General features: G+C 46.2%; 1 protein-coding gene across 1 annotated transcript; it reads right to left on the bottom strand.

Annotated features, from left to right (window-relative positions):
• Positions 1-9,275: 9,275 nt before the first annotated feature.
• Positions 9,276-19,184, bottom strand: LOC131259267 (upstream stimulatory factor 1-like). Its single transcript, XM_058260757.1, has 6 exons — positions 19,144-19,184; positions 17,677-17,714; positions 17,511-17,561; positions 16,298-16,420; positions 16,006-16,124; positions 9,276-10,760 (listed from the first exon to the last, which is right to left on the bottom strand). The coding sequence occupies exons 1-6, from the start codon at positions 19,182-19,184 to the stop codon at positions 10,374-10,376; spliced, it is 759 nt and encodes a 252-aa protein (XP_058116740.1). The 3' UTR covers positions 9,276-10,373.
• Positions 19,185-19,343: the final 159 nt, after the last annotated feature.

Here is a 19,343-nt window from a genome sequence, read left to right as displayed (position 1 = left end):
ACAACGTGCTACGACGAAGAAATAAAAAAACACACACAGTTCGGTCCGTTCAATAATTGTATTACTAAATCAATCGGCACAAACGCTTGTCAATTGTGTGTCGAGCGGATTACTTGCCACTTGACTGATTGGCTCCGTTATCTTTCTAGTGGCAAACAGAGTGGCCTAGCATCGACACGCGGTAGCGGGACTGGCGTAGCAAAATTCCAAAAGTAGTTCCCAATATATCAGGGTACGAACAGGAGAGCGTGAAGACAAGTTACAAATAGTTTCCACTCCACGAGCATTCACTGAACTAATCATCATTAAGACCGGCGATGTTGCTGAATGTTAAAAATGTACAATCAACACGCTGGTTGTATGGCACATCAGTAGCAGGAGCAGCAACAAAGTTCCAGCTGACTGATTTAGAGATTTCGCGTGTGCCATGGGCTGGCCCAGTTCTGAGTTGACACGGTAGCATCTCTTCCTATCGCTGCGGATGACGCAGGGCACTACTAGAGTGTATGGCAAGATGGACGCTGTACACGTTTTACTGAAGGCTGCGCAGGTATGATTTACGACACCTCAGCCCCTACCTCCCTCTTTACCACCCCCTCTTAAAGATTCTATTGTTGGTGACAGAAATTGATAAGTTTCTTTGAACAATACAATCTATTTGTCCGATATCACGAAGACACGAGCACATAAAGTGGCCTGCAAACGGTGCACAGTAGCGTCAGAAGGGTGTGGACGCAGCACCCTTTACCTGGCACCGGTTATGTCAGTGCGTCAGATTGTCGTGTGACGATGGCGCGAGGCACTGATAAAGGCGCGTCCCGACCTCACAAGCAGCACGTTTTCTCGGCAACCCCTTTCCGGGGCCCTTGGGGCTCATTTGCAGATCAACGGAACAACAACAACCGCACGGACGCTTCCACGAGGCCAGATCTTTCCTCCCATGTGGACGGTGGAGTCTTAATCCAGAGGTTCTCTTATCGCAGAGGGACTGACAAGAATAAATAGGGAACAAAAAACATTACAAAATATTTCATAATTTTTTCTTACGCGTTTTGGATTGGCCGCGGCTAGTTCCTGTAAAACCATAACACGTTTGCTTGACCAGTTTACGGGTACGGGGTTTTCGATAGGTAGGAAATTCAGGTGCAATTTGCTTCTGGATATCTTCAGGCTTTGGAATATCTTGTCTAGCGTACCCAACCGATTATCTGTATCACGGTTTCTGATACTGGTATAATACTTTTACGATCTCCAGTTTATGGTATACCGAATTGGCAATTAACGAATAATGCTTCGGCATGTGTTCTTGTAGTACATTCTCGCATATATAACATTAGGGTACAATCTCGATTTCGCACTTAGTATATCTTTTCGCACCAGTCAAGTTTGTTGGCGTTGATTAACGATCTCCGCAGGGTCTCTATCTGAAGGGCGTTGGATTGCAATTTGTTGATAGTCCTTGCTTTGTCCTTATCGGAACGAATCGAATCGAATCTGGAATCGACACAATAGAGCATCCATAATGGTATACGGTTGGCTGCGAAGGTTGCCAAATTTTGGATTCAGATGCTATTGTTGTATTTATTTTAGTTTATTTTATTTATTTATTTATTTTTTTATTCATTTTGATAGCTCATGTGGGTGTGTGAGGTTTAAGAAAATCAGAGAGTGAAAATCATGCAATAAGTAAAAGTCCCGCAAAAAGGAATGATTAAGTATTCGCGGCACGTTCCGCATTTTAGGGACACATTATAATAAGCAAAGTTATGCTGTCCAGGAGTTCGTGAAGCAGCACCCAGCGCACTTGCACATTCGCACCACTGACTGGCACAAACGACACGAAGCACAAACCCCCGGTATTAGCCGGTACTTACCGGCTTCGGTTGAGATTTCTATTTGCATTCGATGGCGCTACGGCATGACGTAGTCGCACATAACCTTCCATACTTCTGCTGCTGCTTCTTCTGAACCGGCAAAGGATTACATGGCAACGTCAGGGAGGGGTGCGGTACAGGAGATATCGCGTAATGGTGTCCGAAGGTTCACCGTGGTCTGCCATCGTCCACGCACGCAAGAAGAAGACACACGTTTAAGCATGGTCGGATTACGGATTTTCGGATTCACCTGTCACCCCTGTGTTGGCCTTTTCGGGTGTACGTCTTCGCCTGAGCTGGCCAGTCATACCGTACCGTGTGGCTTATCTTTACAAATATTAATTATGAACGCGATGATAACCGCCGGCTTCCAGGAGCTGTGGAGTAACCACTTTCCGTGGACCTCATGGCATAGACATAGATTACACCGAAAGAGTGGTTATCCGCCAGACTCGTTGACCGACTGTCTTTACCATATGCCGCCACCGTCGCCGCCACCACCACCGTAGCTCCCTGTTTTTGCTCCCCTCCACTCCCCCAAAGACCCACAAAAAGATAGTGGATCATGGGAAATCTTATAATGCCCGATCCAAGGTGCGTATTAATTATTTTTGACTTCGCCGTGTCGGCATTATCAGTCACGCTGGGGAAAAAAAAGATCAATCCGCTATATCCGCCCGATATCTTGGATGCGGCTGTCATGTCCGATTGATTAAGGGATCTTCAAGTCGGTTTTTCTTGTTGTTTGTATTTTGAAGCTTCCGAACCATTAATCCATTGGATACAATCCCAAACGAGCTTGAAGATACGGCGCTTCCCTTTCGAGGAATGTTTTGTTTTTACGTCAGAAGGAAATGGTTATCTGTTAGGACTAATACTTTCCTCGAAACGTTATGCTGACATACCTCGATAAAATGTGTCCATGTCATATTGAAACCATGCCCTCAGCCTTTCTAATCTATGTTTTTTGGTTTAACATAACAAAAATCTATTTTTGTACCTTCTTAAGCTCAAGTAATACTTTGCTAACTTCTTGTAAGATTTTCCACACCGTCACAATACATCCAGAAATAAAAAAAAGAAATCTAATCAACATGGCACATTGCCTCTATCGTGTGGGAATGCACTATGTTCCCTGATGTTGAGTACAATGGGGACGGGACTCGACTGTGGACCCGTCAAGGCCAGCACCTTGTCCGATAAGCGTTTTCTTGAGGACGTCATGGTCCACGTCCCCCCAGTCTAGCATCTCTAATCACGCGCACAGATTTTCGGAATGAATATCTGTCCAATATGCCATTCCAAAGTGGTCGTTTACTTTTTTCTCCCTTCCCCCCCACCATCTTTTTTATTTTTTGATCGCCATCACCTTCCATTCAAGTTATCTGTGCCCAATGTTTGCATGGCAATTAGCGCGGATTGCGCGAAGTCGTGTACGAACGTTTTGCACTGCAGGCGCCAGAGCCTTACTCAGGGGTTTCTTCATACTGTGAACGTTGCGTTGCAGAATTTTTTGGAGGAACACGAAGACGCTCTAATCGAAGCTGATGCGTGCTACTTCACTCTCCACACGCTGGGTCAACGGTTTTTCGGGACGAGACGTCGACGCGATCGACGAAAAATTCCGGTTAGCGACAACGGTGAAAACTAGGATGGCAAACAGACCAAAGGGAGTTTCGGATTGCTGCCTCACGAAAGCGAAATGTAAACACCACACATAATGAAGCAAGAAAAAACACAGAGAGAGCAAAGAAAAAAGGAGTCCGTTTATGATTTCCGCAAATTTGCAGCATGTTTTCATCAATTGTTCTGTTTGTGTTACTTATGATTTTTGATAGTTTTCTTTACTGGCTTTTTTTTTTTCTTTCATCACACATCTCACGCGTTCTCCACTGATTTTGCTTGTTTACACAGTTTTGATCGTTTCGGTTTTTTTTCGTCATCTCCTCTATTTCGTGACAGTTTTCAACAACCGTCTGTTATTGTTTTCTGCGGACGTTAGTCGAGGCGGGAAAGGTTTTCCCTACCCTTTCCTAATGTCCAAAAAGATACGCCCACTTTCTGTCTTCTGATATTCATCGGTTTAACAATTTAAAATCAGTTGTCAGTTGTTTGCTTGTTCAGCTACTAGTTACTTTGTTAAACTTTCGCTCTAATGTTGTCAATTCACAAATGTTTCGTTTTGGTTTTGTGTTGTTTTATGTTTTGTTTATCATTAATTCAACAATATCTGCGTATTTCATTAGTGTATGTGGTAGGAATAATTTGAGACTGCGTCGGTTTTTGATTTTGGTAAATACGTTTATTTTTGAATGCTTTAATATATCTTTATTTTCGCCTCACCAACATTGCTTTTTGTATCTAGTAATACCTTTTCGTTTTTTTAAATCTGTTTGAGTTTTTTCTTCTTTGAGTTTATTTTTCTTTTATTTATTTGTAACAACCCGATGCTACACCGGAAGGATGCAGTTGTAACAGAACGAACCGCGTGGCATCATCAACGAGGTGCTTTAAAACATTACCAGTGTTTTTTTCTTATTTTGTTGTCTGCCCGGATCATGAACATAGTTTTTGTGGGGATGCATGTTTCTTACCATGTTTTATATATGTACCTCTTCACTTTTCGCTGAATTCCCGTTTCGTTCCGTTTTTTTCTATATTTTATTCGCTGGATTTTTAGTCTGTTTGTTACGTTTCACAACAAAATGAACAAATAGAACTACATCGATGAATATACAGCAAAAGTGATGAAATATTTGTATATGTATATGTATATGTATATATATATAATATATATCGTAGGCTTCATTCGAATAGCTTCCCTTTCTAGCACCCCCCGCTCGCTCCATACACACTTTCTGAAACTTGCTGTGTTATTCTCTGTGTCTTTTTTTTTAACTTCTTACTCACAACTCTCGTCGACCTGTGTCAATAATATATAATATACTATATGTTTTTGTCCGTCTTTTCGTTTATGTATATATATTTCTTGTCCTGTTTTTTAATTATTTATTTTTATTTCGTTTTGTAAACTGTAGCCGAACGTATGTTTACAACTGTTTTGTTTTTAATAGATAATACAATGGTTCATTGATTTGTTGGTTTTTAAGTAATATTATTGTAATAGCAATAATTTAGTAACACTTGTATTTGCGTTTATTGAATTAATTATAATTTAATTATTGTATTAGATTTCGTTATCTTTCTTCTTCTTCTTCGTCCCCGTTGCAGATGGCTTTTCAGTAAACACCCTTTGAGCGCGGTACATTGCTTACGATAATCCGCAATATCGTTGTTGGCCTTCCTATGCCACCAAATGCTGCAGTCCAGCGTGACCTTATCCGTAGTAGTAATCCCGGCAATAGTCTTTCTGGCGGTTTCAAATTGTGTTCCGCGCCAACGGGAAGGACATTTCCACCTCTTCCCGAAGCCTCAGTACACGCTCCGTTTCCTTCTCAGTAGATTTGTACAGTCAATACTTTCAAATTTCACCGCACCCTTCATTCATACAACAGAATCTTATCTTCTATGCTCCAGGCCTACGTCGTCGTCGTCGTCATCATCATCATCATGATCAACTGGTAACACTATTATTGCATTGCTTTTAATTTATCTGCTAATGATCTCGGGCCCACTTCGTGGCAAAAGCGGGCGCCGGAAAACAGCAACGAAAAAGAAAACGGGTTTCCTCTATCGAATCTAATAAACGTAACGCAAACTGGTCTCAGTTCCATGCAACAACGATACGGTTTAGGTAGTGTGTTTGCTCGCTCTAAATTCACTCTTATCTAATGTACTTTGCTGTTCTCACTATCGTCTCGCGTGCGCGCCCCAACGCACTGCTTCGCTACACGATTGATTTGTATCACTAGAAAAACGTAAAAGCTAACACTTAAACTTAGCAACAACTTGTCTACTTACAACGAAACGTACGCGTGGTTAACAAATACAGAACGTAAAACAATTGCGCGCAACAATTGTCGCGAAGAGCGTACATGCTAAGAACAAACAAAAAAAAAAGGTTAAAAGTAAAACTCAACGATTCTTACTACTTCCTACATTAATTATTGCACCACCGGGACCTTTTTGTGCCTCGTCGTTTGTCGTTCCTATGTGTTGGGTGTTCGAATGTGCAGCAAAACCACTCAAACGATCGGGCGGCAGACATTCTTTTGCCCTATCAAAATACTGATCCAGCGACAACCACTACCGTCACATAACAGTGAAAAGTTGAAAAACGGGACACACATCGTAGTCCAGCAAAAACAAAAAGAAAAAAATGAAAAATAAAATTCCCCAACTTCAAGACGTCAAGCGGATCGGGCCAAGAGTCTCGTAAATCCCTGAAATCTCCTAATCTCATCCTAGTGCGCAGCATTACGCGATTCACACACGAGCATCTGTTTGAACTAGCGCAAGCTGACACATGCCAGGATAAGCGCACTGTGTGACGGGTGGAAAATCATTCCCGGACCTTGCCTTTGCGCTTGGCAAAAGGGTAAAGACGAGATTGTAAATCTTTCCTCGTAGTAGGCCGCCTGCGATGACAGTTCGGTTCTGGCGGGTCGCACCTCCGTTTTCCAAACGGAAGCACCGTAAAGTTTGCGCCCAAGGAAAGCGTGCCCGTACTTATCACGTTCTAATGCTCGGTTCAACAAATCAGCGAACAAACTGCCATAAGTATGAGATAATACATTCATTGCCTAGTCGGCCTCCTCCCGCTGGTCCGAAGGTATCCCTTTGTTTGTCCCCTGTCAATCTTCGCGACGCTTAGCCCCATTAAACAGAGCAACTATTGCGGTGGCCAAATAAGTACTGCCCTGTGCAAATTAAGCACTTTCGTTCCCTTCTTTCTGATTCAGGGGTCGTTCATTGTTGTGTGGTGGAAAAAAAACGTAATCTAATGGAACTCTATCGTGCACGCTAACCTTCCACAACTAATAACGTCATTGGTTACATCGTGAGCAACACGTTCGTTTTAGGTATGATTTGGTAGTGACGCCACTAGCGACATCCCCACGGACAGGTGGGCATCCAGAATTCCCATCGCCAATGTGGTGACGTTGAGCATGGCACGATTTTCCTCTTCCTCCCCCTCTGGACTTCTTCTATATTCCTCCTGCACAAACTTAGAGTCGATAGAGCTGTCCCCGCGGGGAATCAGCGAATCTGATCCAGCTGGCCAGTGAGCACGCGACCGTTTGCTCACGGTTTACTATAAATTTCGGCGATTATTGTCATATACAATCGGGCATATAATAGTTTCGCTGCCGCAAACTCCATTAGCAACCAGTGCACAGCAACGTGTTTGTCTCGTGCGTGTGTCTACGGGGAATCGCCCCGTAGACAGTTTCGATTCAAGGAACCTGGGCAATGAGGTTCTCGGTGCGCCCCGGTGGGTAGGGAGGTTAGGGAAGGAAATGGGAGGGGGAGATAATAGGCAAGCTCATGAAACACGTTTTTAACCAGAAACATCAATTACAAAACATGATATCGATAAATCAGTGACGTTATTGTAGCCTTCGGAGTTTTGCCCGGTTGTCGTGAATCCCTCCGGGTCGTCGAATCGAAACTCCAAACGTTCTACTTTGGGAAGAAAAACAACCCCCTTTGCGAGAGGGGACAATCCATGGCGTCATCGTGGGGAGGCCGCCGATCAAGGGACCGCGATCGTCGATCACGTTGCTAGATCTCCGATGAAGGGAGAAGAAGATACAACCTTTCCCCCATCCCTCCCCATCCACCCCCCCAGGCGACTGCGTAAACGAAACGCAATTAGTTAAAGGGCAAACACACGCCACGCCACGGAGGTTTACCGAGCATTCCAGACTTCTGACTGCGCTGACATTTCTCATTTCAGCCCCGTTGGAGTGGAATGTGTTTGTATTTTGATTCCCTTCTAAGCGTGTCTTACAGTTTGATGGGTGGAAAATGTTATAGGATTCTGCGCTGGAGATCAGAACAGCTGTACAATCCATCATTACCCCGCTAGAGCGTGAGTGATGTCTATTTTCCAAAAACTTAAACGACAAATGATTCACTACACACGAGCGTGCCCTTTCGTTGTGCTCGCACAGTGTCGAAGATGTTGATAACTGATGCTACCCAGTTCCTCGCGCCCCTTGTCGCCACCCGCGCCGCTTGCCGATATCTCCCGGCGTCACAAAGTTTTGTCGCCCCTTTAAAAAAGCTGCAACACAAACACAGCCTTGCTGGCAAACGCACCAACTCTCCGGAGACACTGTTCGTCGCGCCCGCGAGATAATGGGAGGAATTCTTGGCCGTCGTGCATGGAAAACTTGTCAACTTCCATCCGTCGGTGGTGGTAGAAGAAGCCGAACATGGGGCAGCAAGTGGTGGCAGCGAGCGAGCGAGCGAAATAATAGGGCTGATAAGCGGTCCCCGAACATGCTGCTGGCGCCGTAATTGTCACCGTGAAGATTATGCGGGATTTGTAGGACCGGGGAGTGTTGGAGCCAAAGGGTACGGGAAGATTAGGACAGGTAGAATGGGGGTGGGGGAAACAGAAAAGAGGCAGAGGTCCACCGTCGCCACGCAACGCGAATCGCCAACGTCACGGGGCAGTCATATGAATGAACTTTATCTATAACACGCTCTTGAAGTATGTCCCACATCGTCGTCACCCGACACAAAATCGTCAGCAGCGACGTGTCGTCGTACGCCATCAGCGGCAAGCATAGAATAATTGATCGCGATTCGTTCCTTCGCATGGGTTTCTTCCACCGCACATGCCGCGAGAGACTAACCTCTTCTCCGTAGCTGACCGCTTAGGGCTCTATCTTGCCTCGAACGACGGCGACCACCGACGACTACCATTGTACGCTGCCATAAACAAATAAATCAAATGGCTAGCCAATCGATTGAAGTATTGGAAGCATTAAGGCAGCCACGACCCACGCCAACGGTGGGTTTAAAACATTGCTCACTCGGGATCCAATTGATCAGTTTGATAAAATTGATATAAGCTCCCAATCGTCATCGTCGTCAGTGGCCCCTTTGCGTGCTGGGTCATCGCCATCGGTACTACTGTACGTGAGAACGACGGACCTTGGATCAGCAACCAGTAGCACACACACACACAAAATCATGGGTAGCTGAATTAGATTAACCGTCCCAACAATGCCTTCAATTCGGGTGCCTTATTCTTGGCAATTGTGGCATGCTTAAGGTGACTTATGTCTGAGGGCTTCAAAAAGGAACTCGCAAAAATGTGCCTTTTGCGTAAGATCACCAGGAACCAGGAGATCATAGGAAGTTAGTTATCAGAAGATGGCACATAAGTAACAAGCATCCAACTTCAAAGATCTCCCGCGTCCGCCAAATTCCTGTCGACGGCCTTGAACGTATTCTGCAGCGTAGTCCAACGTGATCGTGGCTCCTTCTCTTTTTTCCACGAATGTTTCTTGATTGAACCATTTGAACATCACCGAGAACACACACAAATTTGTTAGTGGCCGATCTCCGCTCCGCAAAGTCCTTCCCCCTTTTCCTACCGGCACAGTGACTGGAACTAATTGTTTCAACATAATGTGATTCTTCGTTGGTTACACTCTGCCTCCACCGAGAGGTCAACCCCGGCGGAGTCTTCGGCGGGTTTGCTCGCTACACACTACACGCGTCTCAACGACAGTTTGCACTACCCCGCCACACACTCATCTGCATGATGTCTACTAGTTTGACTTAGATATGGTTGCGTTTCCTGTGCGATATTTATATATGTGTATAACAAGCGTCAAACGAAACTACAGGCGACATTCAACCGAACTGAATGTGGCATGATACGGGCGGTTGTCCTGGATTCTAGCTATCGATATCTCTAGCGTTTCCACAGCCTCACAGAGGACAGCCTCACTCTCACTCCCGGTCTCTCCGCTGCTTTTTCCCTATCACTCGATGTCACGATGATGAAGATGTTGATCATACCCGGAACCCGGTCAACTGTCGCCGGAGTGGCGTATAGGGACGCATAGGATCTAAGTTATACGGGCCTCCCATAATCAAATTCCTACCATATCGCAGCCCTAGCACCTTCCCAACCCATGCCTCTTCCCCGACTTCCATTAAACATACGTTAATATTGTAACAACAATCGTGCTCTCATCATCATCACCATCACACAGAAGACTGATTCATTGCACGTTTCGTTTGATTTTGTGTGCCGTCTGTTTTTTCCCTCGTCTTTCAGAATACTTACAACTTATTGATTTCGGTTGACGGCCTTCGGTTCTGTACGGATGACAACGGTTCTCGGTGCTTTTGATACGACGCTCAGTATGTTGTAACAGAATGCTGCTGCTGCTGTTGCTGTTGCTGCTGCTGCTGCTGATGTTGATGTTTCTGCTGGTTACTATGGCGATGAGGATGTTGATGATGGTTATGGTCAGGCTGATACAACAGATCCAGCTCCTCCGGGATCGGCTCGTGCTGTTGCGGTTGATGCTGCAGCGGTTGATTACTGGTATTGCACAATACTAATGGCTACGACTCCAGCTTCACGTTCGTCTCGAGCGTAAACTGTAGCTGCGACTGGAGGCGCTTGTTCTCCGCCAGCAGCTGGTTGATGCTCTCCTTCAGCTGCAGGTTCTCCAGCAGTATCTGATCCTTTTCGGCAAGGCACTCGGTCAGCTTGTCGCTGGTGTCTTTCAGCCGCGTGATGTACTCGCACGCTTTCGCCAGGATGCCACCTTTCGACAGGTTCTCGCCCTGGCCGCCGTTGTTCTGCTTGTTCTGCGTCTCCGACGACGGGCTGTTCATGTGCTCGGCGGGGATGATCTTGTTCAGCTCGTGGATCCAGTTGTTTATTTTGTCCCTCCGCCGTCTTTCGATTTCATTGTGGTTCGCCCTTCGTCGGTCGTCACGTTGCTGCTGTTGGGTGGAAGAACATAAACAAACGGAATGCAAATGAAGCAAAAACTAATAAAAGTACGGCGCAAGAACAACAACAAAAACGGCAGAATTGATTGCCATTGCGTTAATTAAACGTTTCTGAAGTTCACATAGCACCGATGATTCAATGACGATCGTTGTTCATCTTGGCAATTTGATAATTTACCAATCTCTACGTGGAGAGGCCGCCGTGGAGAGCATCAAGTCCCCGGGTAGGAATTACAACACTCGAGGGGGAACAGAAACATTGGAATCACCCTTCCCAGTGCACCATCTCCGGAACGAAAACCCGCACGAATTGAACTCACCCTCACAGAGGCACCCAGTACTACTGATAATGCTGATTGATGCTGAGTGCGCCCCGATCGAGCGCCAGTCATCAGCCAACATCGGTCTTCCATAATCATAATGTGGCGTACGAGAAGTTCGAGTTTTTCACCATCGAGTCACGAAGCTAACCATCTATCATCCATTTATTATCGAAAAGGGGCCCTTCCTTCCCGTGGCCCTGTGTTACAGCCCCGCGACGTTGTTGTCGTGGATAATCTTTCAATGGCTCGGTGTGTGGCCTTTACTGAGTACCCGCTCGCAGGCGTTAGACTAGCAGTTAGAAGTAGAGGAGGAAAAAAAAACCCCAGTCTATCACGAAGTAGACGGAGGGTGATACTCGATCGTTGGTCATTCATGTACATACCCTGCGACATGCTTTTTCCACTTTGATTCACCTTGGTGCAGTCCGCGAGACAGCCGGACAGATGCGGACGCCGGCGATCGGCAAGTTCAAATAACCAGTTTCGGATACGGCCGCGCAGGAGTGCGCGTCATTGTCACCGCCGACCCGAAGGGGGCTAAAAACACACAGACTTGACCGGTCGCCATGCTGACTAACTGCTGCGCTGACCGACAAATCAAGAGAGTCACCCTTATGAAGGTGACGGACGGCCACGGACAGGTGTGCGGAAGGGAGGCTCAGTGCGGAGAGACCGGGCCAAGACTTGATCGATCGAAGATCGTACGTACTGAGACCTCCTACTGCTGCTGCTGGTGCTGGTGCTACATACATTCACTGGCCATGCTCATTTACACTCCCGAATTGACCGATCGATCGATCGGAACCTCTGAACGCAGTGACAAGCTGGTTAATTGCTAATTAATACCCACCCGTCGTCGCAAACTCAGTCACACTCGACCTCTGGTTCAGTTGCAATTGCCATCCACCCAGGGAAGGTAGGCTGTGCGCGACATTCGGTCAACCTAATCGAAGAGGCCGGAGGTTAAGGGACCGTCATCGATCTTGGAGAACCCCGAAGGGACGCTTAAATAGATCAGGGGGGGCTCTCTCACCACCAGTGTTTCCGCGGAGCACTCCGGTGTCAAGACACTTGAGGTGAATGTGTCAAGAGGGCAGGGAGCGTGAGATGTCTAGGAATATGTTCTATCCGTTTGGCCTTCCAAGAAAAAAATGGGGGAAATCTGGTGTACTCGCTTGCGGCTTCTGAGACTTCGGATAAGAGACTACAAGCTGGCTTACATGTCCCAAGCGAGCCTTTGTATCGACATTCCCCTGCCTCCAAATGGGGCAGATAAGTCGATAACCTTGAACTTTATCTCGCGCCAGTGCAGAAAGGCACGGTGCGTATCTGTGTCGTGTGCGTGAATGTAAGGTCCAGGGCCTGTTCTGTGTGGTGCATGGAAATGGAACTCGGCGTGTACGATTCGTGCGTTCGTGCGTGCGCGCTTGCAGAGCGGGGGCTGCGGCTTCAGCGTGCTAGACGGTGCACTCGCCGCCAATCGAAACCGAAAGTTCCTACCACTGATTGACACGGGGAGTAGTCACGCAAGCGGTGTTAGAATTCCCCCCCGTTCCCACCGGCTTTTAGACGGCACACGCAAAACTAGTTCCACTAGGAGAGGCTCGTCTCCATCCGACCGACCGGCCGTCTCGTTTGCGCCGCCGGATATCTCACTTCTCCTATCTCTGCGGTCTTCGGGTCACAGGCGGGTAGGTCATACCGGTGACTTTCGCTTCGACGGCGGCTTGTTGATGTTTTAATTATTCATGTCAAGGTTTGAGCAGAAGCCTGCAGCAAAATCAACCATCAAGATCGGCATGAGCAAGCGAAACAGGTGAACGAGCAGATCGGATTGCGAGCGAGCGCGCCCGCGATCGTGTGCAGCTTTGCTGAGGAAGGTTTCCGATACCACGAACCAGACGAAGGGGGTTCTTCGGGTCTAGCAGGCAGTAGTATATATACTATATAGCCCTATATAGGGCTTTGCCGTCCAAAAAAGAAACCAGCGAATAGCAACAACATGATTCAGTAGCTATAACTATCGGTCCAGAACTTTTATCTGAAGTTTTTGGTTGGGTTTTCTACAAGCAAATCAAGTGAGGCCCAGATAAAACTTCTGACAGCCAAGCAGCGACTTATTCTCGGAATGGGTTGAGTCAACTAGCAAAATCATACAGGAACTCCTGGAAGAGGAAAGTTACTGATAAATAAGACATTTCAACTTTGGATAGCATCACTCAAGAACATGAACCACTTATTGAACTATTATTCATAAATTAATTTCTTAGGGATTCGACGGCCTACAGCAATGGATTAAATTTTTTACCAACACTTTAAAACAGATCCCTTAAGAACACAATTCTAACGAAGGTAAGATCCAAGTAAGCATCTAAAACTGTAGTCGAAAACAGGTTCGATTCTACCCTGGCTACGCCGTTAGGTCTACCGGATACTGGATATGTTTATATTCTGTCGTTAACAATATGCACACGAGCCGAAGCCGTTGGATACAATAGTCATTTTCTTGCCATGGAGCAAGTTTACCAAACTCCCAGCAAGAACAAGTCGATCCAGTTTGCCAGCGTCAAAGGGCTAAACAATTACTAGTAGAAAAACAAATTAAAACAGTACCACGGCTGACGGCTATGCGCAATTTGCATCACACAAACAACGTGCGCAAAACGTCAAACGAGGCGTCGCTGGACCCCTCAGATACAGGTTCAGATACTTTTGGCCAGCACTTGCTTCCAAAGTCTACCAATGTGCGACCGGTAGGTGTTAACGTGCTCAATTACTGCTCCACGCATCAATCGGTGGGGATACAATGAGGAAAAACTCGAAAATTGACACAATCGCCTACGCGGAGAGCCCTGAGAAACGATTAGATGTCGAGCTCGGGGATGTCAAACAAAAAACAAACAAAATAATAATAATAATAATAATCCGTTCCATCAACAACCAACTCCCTAATGGAAAGCCGACATCACGAACTGATGTGGAGGTCCGGCGTAACTGGGTTGACAGTAAAGGGAGCGAAAAAACGCATACATGACAAAAGCCTAGAAGAAGAAGTAGTCGTCAGATTGAAACTCGGGTAGCACAAGGATAAATATTCCTATATGCAGCTCTTCCCGTCTACCTTCGGCTCCCAATGATATTGGAGTCTATAACGGTCATAGTACGCGGAGCACGTTGCCACGCAGCCACGTTGATGGAAGGTTTGTATTGTGTGTTATCGCCGGTACTTTTTTGCATGTCTGATGTAATATGACAATCCTACGCCATATCGCACCGGGGCTAGGGCTGTACTCCTTTGCCTTTACACCACTACCACACCATACCGCAGCCGAGCCACCACCTACCGGACGGTGTAAAGTGAAATCGTATTATGAACTTCGATCAATCTACCGCAACTGCACGGGAAAAAGGCAACCGTTTGTACAGCGAATTAGTACGGCCACACTAAAAACGTTTTATTTGCTCTAAATTTGACCCAGCACATTAACTGGAAGGAGAGAAGGGGGGGGAGGGGGATTATTAGCCCAAAGTCCTCCAAGCGCACACACCACCGCCATGTTGTACGTGTCCGAGAGTTGTAAAACATAACCTTCGAGTGCAAAACGGTTGAGTTTGGTTATTAATTTGATTTGTGCTGCCAAAACGATTTCGAGCCGGTCAATCAGTGGTCGTGTAGAGAGAGAGAGAGAGATGTGTTTGAGGACACGCTGGGGGACACGTTGATGATCTTCTTCCCACGAGATCCTCGTCTCCATCCCTTCGATGGCCATAAAGGTTCGGGGGCATATTGTGAAGTGCCCATATCCAACCATCGTTGAGCAATGTCAAATCGTTGAGGCACCGACCACGATAATGATAATTTGAATATCAACAACACAATACAGTTCCATCCCTTCCCCTGACACTCTTTCCCTACCTCTCCCTTTCTGTTTCCGCTTCTGGCTCTGTCTTTCCTCCTTTCTTCCGTGTCTCGTATAAGATAACCTCTTTCGTTGTCAGTGCAAGAGGAGCAGGTTTTGCTGTGCTGTGACAAAAGTGTAGTTTTGCGTTTACGTAAGTGCCCTTACACGACAATATTGGACAGAGGGTTGTGATGTTTCATACGCCTTTAAGATGGCATAAATTCTACCAACGACACAGGCCCAAAAAAGGTTCTTGGCAACAAAGAAACACTCCAAAGGGTTTCTTCTTGTATCGCTAGTGATAAAAAGTTCTCTGCATTCGTAGAAGTCATAGCGACATAGTGAATCATTGGCGGCTTTTGATTTCTCCTCCAAGTCCGATGGCGAATAAATGCAATGCACATGCTCCCATTTTTATTGCCCTCCACGTTCAACCACTCAACGCAATGGACACACAACTGGCCAGCGCCATTGTCAATGGCTTTTTTTTTGCAGAACTGCAGTCCATGCTCTCGGGAGGCCGGAGGGCTGCTGAACGCAGGAAAGAAAGCATTTTAAGCCACCGAAATGATAAGATAAAGAAGGGGCCGCACACAGAGCTGCAGGTCAGTGGGCAAAGAAAAGAAGACATCGGAGGGGCTGACTCTGGCGTTCTGGTTTAAAGTGCGCAACAGGTTCGTGCCTCGAGGATGGCTCGATGGCTCAAACTTCAGCACGAGGCCGTGTGACGTCTCATTTCAAATGACTTCGTTCTTGAACTACTACACAATACTACGGGAGTTGCAAACGGTTCTTCTTCCATTCCATTCCGGTTGATTTTCCCAGTGATCAACCCCGTTCATTGATATCTTCGTTTGGCAAAGAAAAATAAACCACCAACCCTTCTTCAAGGTGGTTCAAGGGCCCTTGTCCGGTGACCAATGTATGCGGTGTACCGTCTGCGTGATTGAACTTGAGTTTTTAGTAGGGTCTCCTTCACATTTCTCTACCGTGCGTAATGGGGTTTCTTACCTTTCGATTTAGGTTCGTGTCTCCGTTGCATTCCGATGTCCGCTGGGACCCTCGCACATTGTTGGCGGATCGGGACTGCTTCACATTGTCGTTGTTTTTCTTAAACACTAGAAAGGAGCCTGCGGGGCCGAAGAAAAGGAAATTATGTAGAAATTGTTTTTTTCGTTGACAATCAAATATGCATTCACAACAGTTCGCAAAACACACATCCTAACATACACTACACACATCCAGACAAAAATAGATACAAAAACTAATAACAAGTTTAGGTAGAAAAAGTAAAACAATTTACATTGACTTGGATCGTTGCTGGAGTTTGTTAGCGTTGGGTATGGACTAGTAGCTGGAGATCCTGTGATAAAATTAGGTGAATCTAAACTGTCTGCCACTTGTATTAATCTTAGTGCGAGCAATCCTGTGAGAGAAAGAGAGAAATAGAGATAGAAAATGGAAAAAAAGAAGAGAAAAACGTATAAAAATCGAGGAAAAATTAAACCAAACATAAGAAAAAGAGTACATCAGTGGAACTCGCAATCGTTGTTGCACTGGTGTCGGGAGAGTTGTGAGGAAAAATGTCGTTGGTGATACAAAGATGATTTTAGATATTGTGAATTTGAAAGTGTTGTTTTGAGAATGTGGGGAGTAAGGTTTGTTTCGGTGAGTTTCTAACAGTGTACGGACCAGCTGTTTAACGACGCTTTTTAGACGTCCATTTGAATCACTTCACGAACAGATGTCCATGGCTTAGTATCATAGCAACCGGATACGCAGATCCGTAAGCTTACAAAGTGTGCATCCCAAGAATAGACGATACCGGTGATTCTTGCATTACTTAATGTCGTTGGCAAAAATGAAAAACAAATAAAACCAGGACCGTCGGTCGGTCGTGACCGGTCTATTTTTGAGCAGGGCGTCCAACCGTGGCGTGTCTTTTTCGTCCGGCAACGCGGATCGCGGAATCAGGTATATAATCTAACAAACTTGTCGAGAAACAACGCGAGGCAATATAAGTTATTGCGACGCATTGGCCACACACACACGCGGGTTAATATGATGGTGCAATAAACCGTTGGTAGCGTCTCCACCTCTGGGCCCCTCGCTCTTCCATAGGGTGGACTGAACTAACCACCGGCCTCTCACCCGTTTGCCACCTGTTTTATGGTGGTATTCTTTAGCGCTGATAAACAATCGGGTGTGGAGGCGCACTGCAGGGATCATACCGCGACTGTGAGGCTCGTAGCCAACCAATGTGCAACGACGATGACACACGCGCGGTTCATAAATATTGCTGACTGGCGCTGGGTGGCACATTTGATATGAACTTCTGTTTCATTTGTGAATGCTTGAACTGATTCACTTTCGTTTCAGCTTGATTCTCCAATTACACTTTCACAAACTGGTAAATGATTGGTTATGCATATTTCGGTATGTTTGTGTGTATGTCTGTGATGAAATTATGTGGGGGGTGTAGGCGGGCTCGTGTGAATAACCTAGGGGAAATGTACCATCGTTCTTAGCTGTAAACTGTAGGTCATCGTCGATATGTGAAAAATCACCTGCAAGTAAACAAGGACGAATGGAAGAAAAATTAGATGTTGCAAACGGTTCTCACAGATAAGTCACCCCTTTCGCGTGAAGGGGGTGACGGGTGGGCGTGTTTGGGACACTTACCAAGAGTATTGTCCTCTGCCATGCTTATCAGGTCGTCACTGCAATCCATTTTGCGTTTTTTGTTGCCCGGGGGGTGGTGCGCGGGGCGGGGGCGCATTAATGTTAAACGTCAAATGTGACAGGAAAACAGTGATGAGGGAGGGAGAGAAAGGGGGAGAGAGAGAGAGTTTGAAAAAAAGAATTAGAACACTTGCTGTTACGCTCTTTTTGCCTTTACGCCTATCACTTTCACTTTCAGTGGGCGGAAAGCAAAGTTGGGAAACCATAATAAAGAACGCAAGGCGTTGGCCACCAGAGACCGTTCCCGGTGGCCCTTGGTTGGTGGTAAACCAGTTAAAAAGAAATTAAAGAGCACACACACATTGTAGGCGTCGTCACGAAGGAAACGAAGGAAGAAAAAGGTGGAAGTTGGCAAAGGAAATGCTTAATGAATGAAGTACGCGAGGGGGTTCACTCTCTGCCAGTCGAACATCGTACAATCGGTCTAGTCTAATTTTCCACTTCAAATTTCGCGCCACTTTCTTACAGGAGACACGGGCTTTTCCTCACAAAATGAAGCACGAAGGTAAACAGGGGAAATTCTTTTTTTTAACCATCGCTACCATACGTTGGCCTTCCTGGCGGTTTCACAAAACAAAGGGAACCCACTGTAGTAGGGCCGCACAGTGTGTACACACAAACATACACTTACACAGGACCGCAAATCAGCACTGGGGCTTGATGGTTGCTATTTCGGAAAAAACGGTACTACCTTCGTCAACAACGGGTTACAACAACAATACAAACGGCGGAAAAACGGTCTCAAACAAGCTGCATGGGGGAACTGCAAGGGAAAAAGTAGACTGTGCACTGAACGAAAGTGGATTTTTCCCCCAAAAAAGTAGTGCAGGCGTAATCGCAGGGACAGAGAGCGGGTGAAAGTAGCCCACACAATGAGACAGGCAGAGCGCTGGGAGCACATCCCTAGGATGGTGAAGATCCGACAGATGAGCGACATGAACGACGTCTAGGAGAGCGAGAGCGACGGAGAGGAAAATGCCACCCAAATTGTGCTCACCAGAACGTGGGAAAACCAAAGCACTGAATGGGAAAACAAGGATTATGAAAGGATACGGAAAGGAGAGAAATTCCACCACTGAAAGAAAGTTTGAGAAAGTACTGTGCTCGGCATGAGAGTGAGTAGAGTGCGTGAGAACGGTGTAAGGGGTGAGAATCTTTCGTAGTAACCGCGTAGAGATGGGCATTTAAAAAAAAAAAGTGTGTGTATACTAAACTCGAGAGAACGAGAGAACAATGACGGGGCTGGTTCGGGCCTCCCGTCTTCACGCCCACCCACCCTACGCAAAGGCTACGTTTCTTCGGATAAATCCTCGCGTAATCAATAATCGTGTGCGTGGATAATTTCGTCTCACTACTGCCACTTTGTGTGTGAGGTTTTCTTTCGATCCGATCGGGGCTGCTAATTACCTTATTTCTAGGCAATCTACATCGTAGTCGAGCTTATTCATGATGAGGGCCGTTTGGGTCGCGGTGTGGCCACTGGTGTGGCCTACCGACGAACACTTGCTTTAGACTGGACGAAAACTATTGTCGAACACAACGGCGCTGCCGATGACGCCGTGTCGCGGGAGGCAAAACGGCACCAACAACTTACGGAACTATATAAA

Source organism: Anopheles coustani, chromosome 3, assembly GCF_943734705.1.
Source record: "Anopheles coustani chromosome 3, idAnoCousDA_361_x.2, whole genome shotgun sequence".
Classification (NCBI taxonomy): domain Eukaryota; kingdom Metazoa; phylum Arthropoda; class Insecta; order Diptera; family Culicidae; genus Anopheles; species Anopheles coustani.
This window is presented reverse-complemented; position numbering and strand designations above follow the sequence as displayed.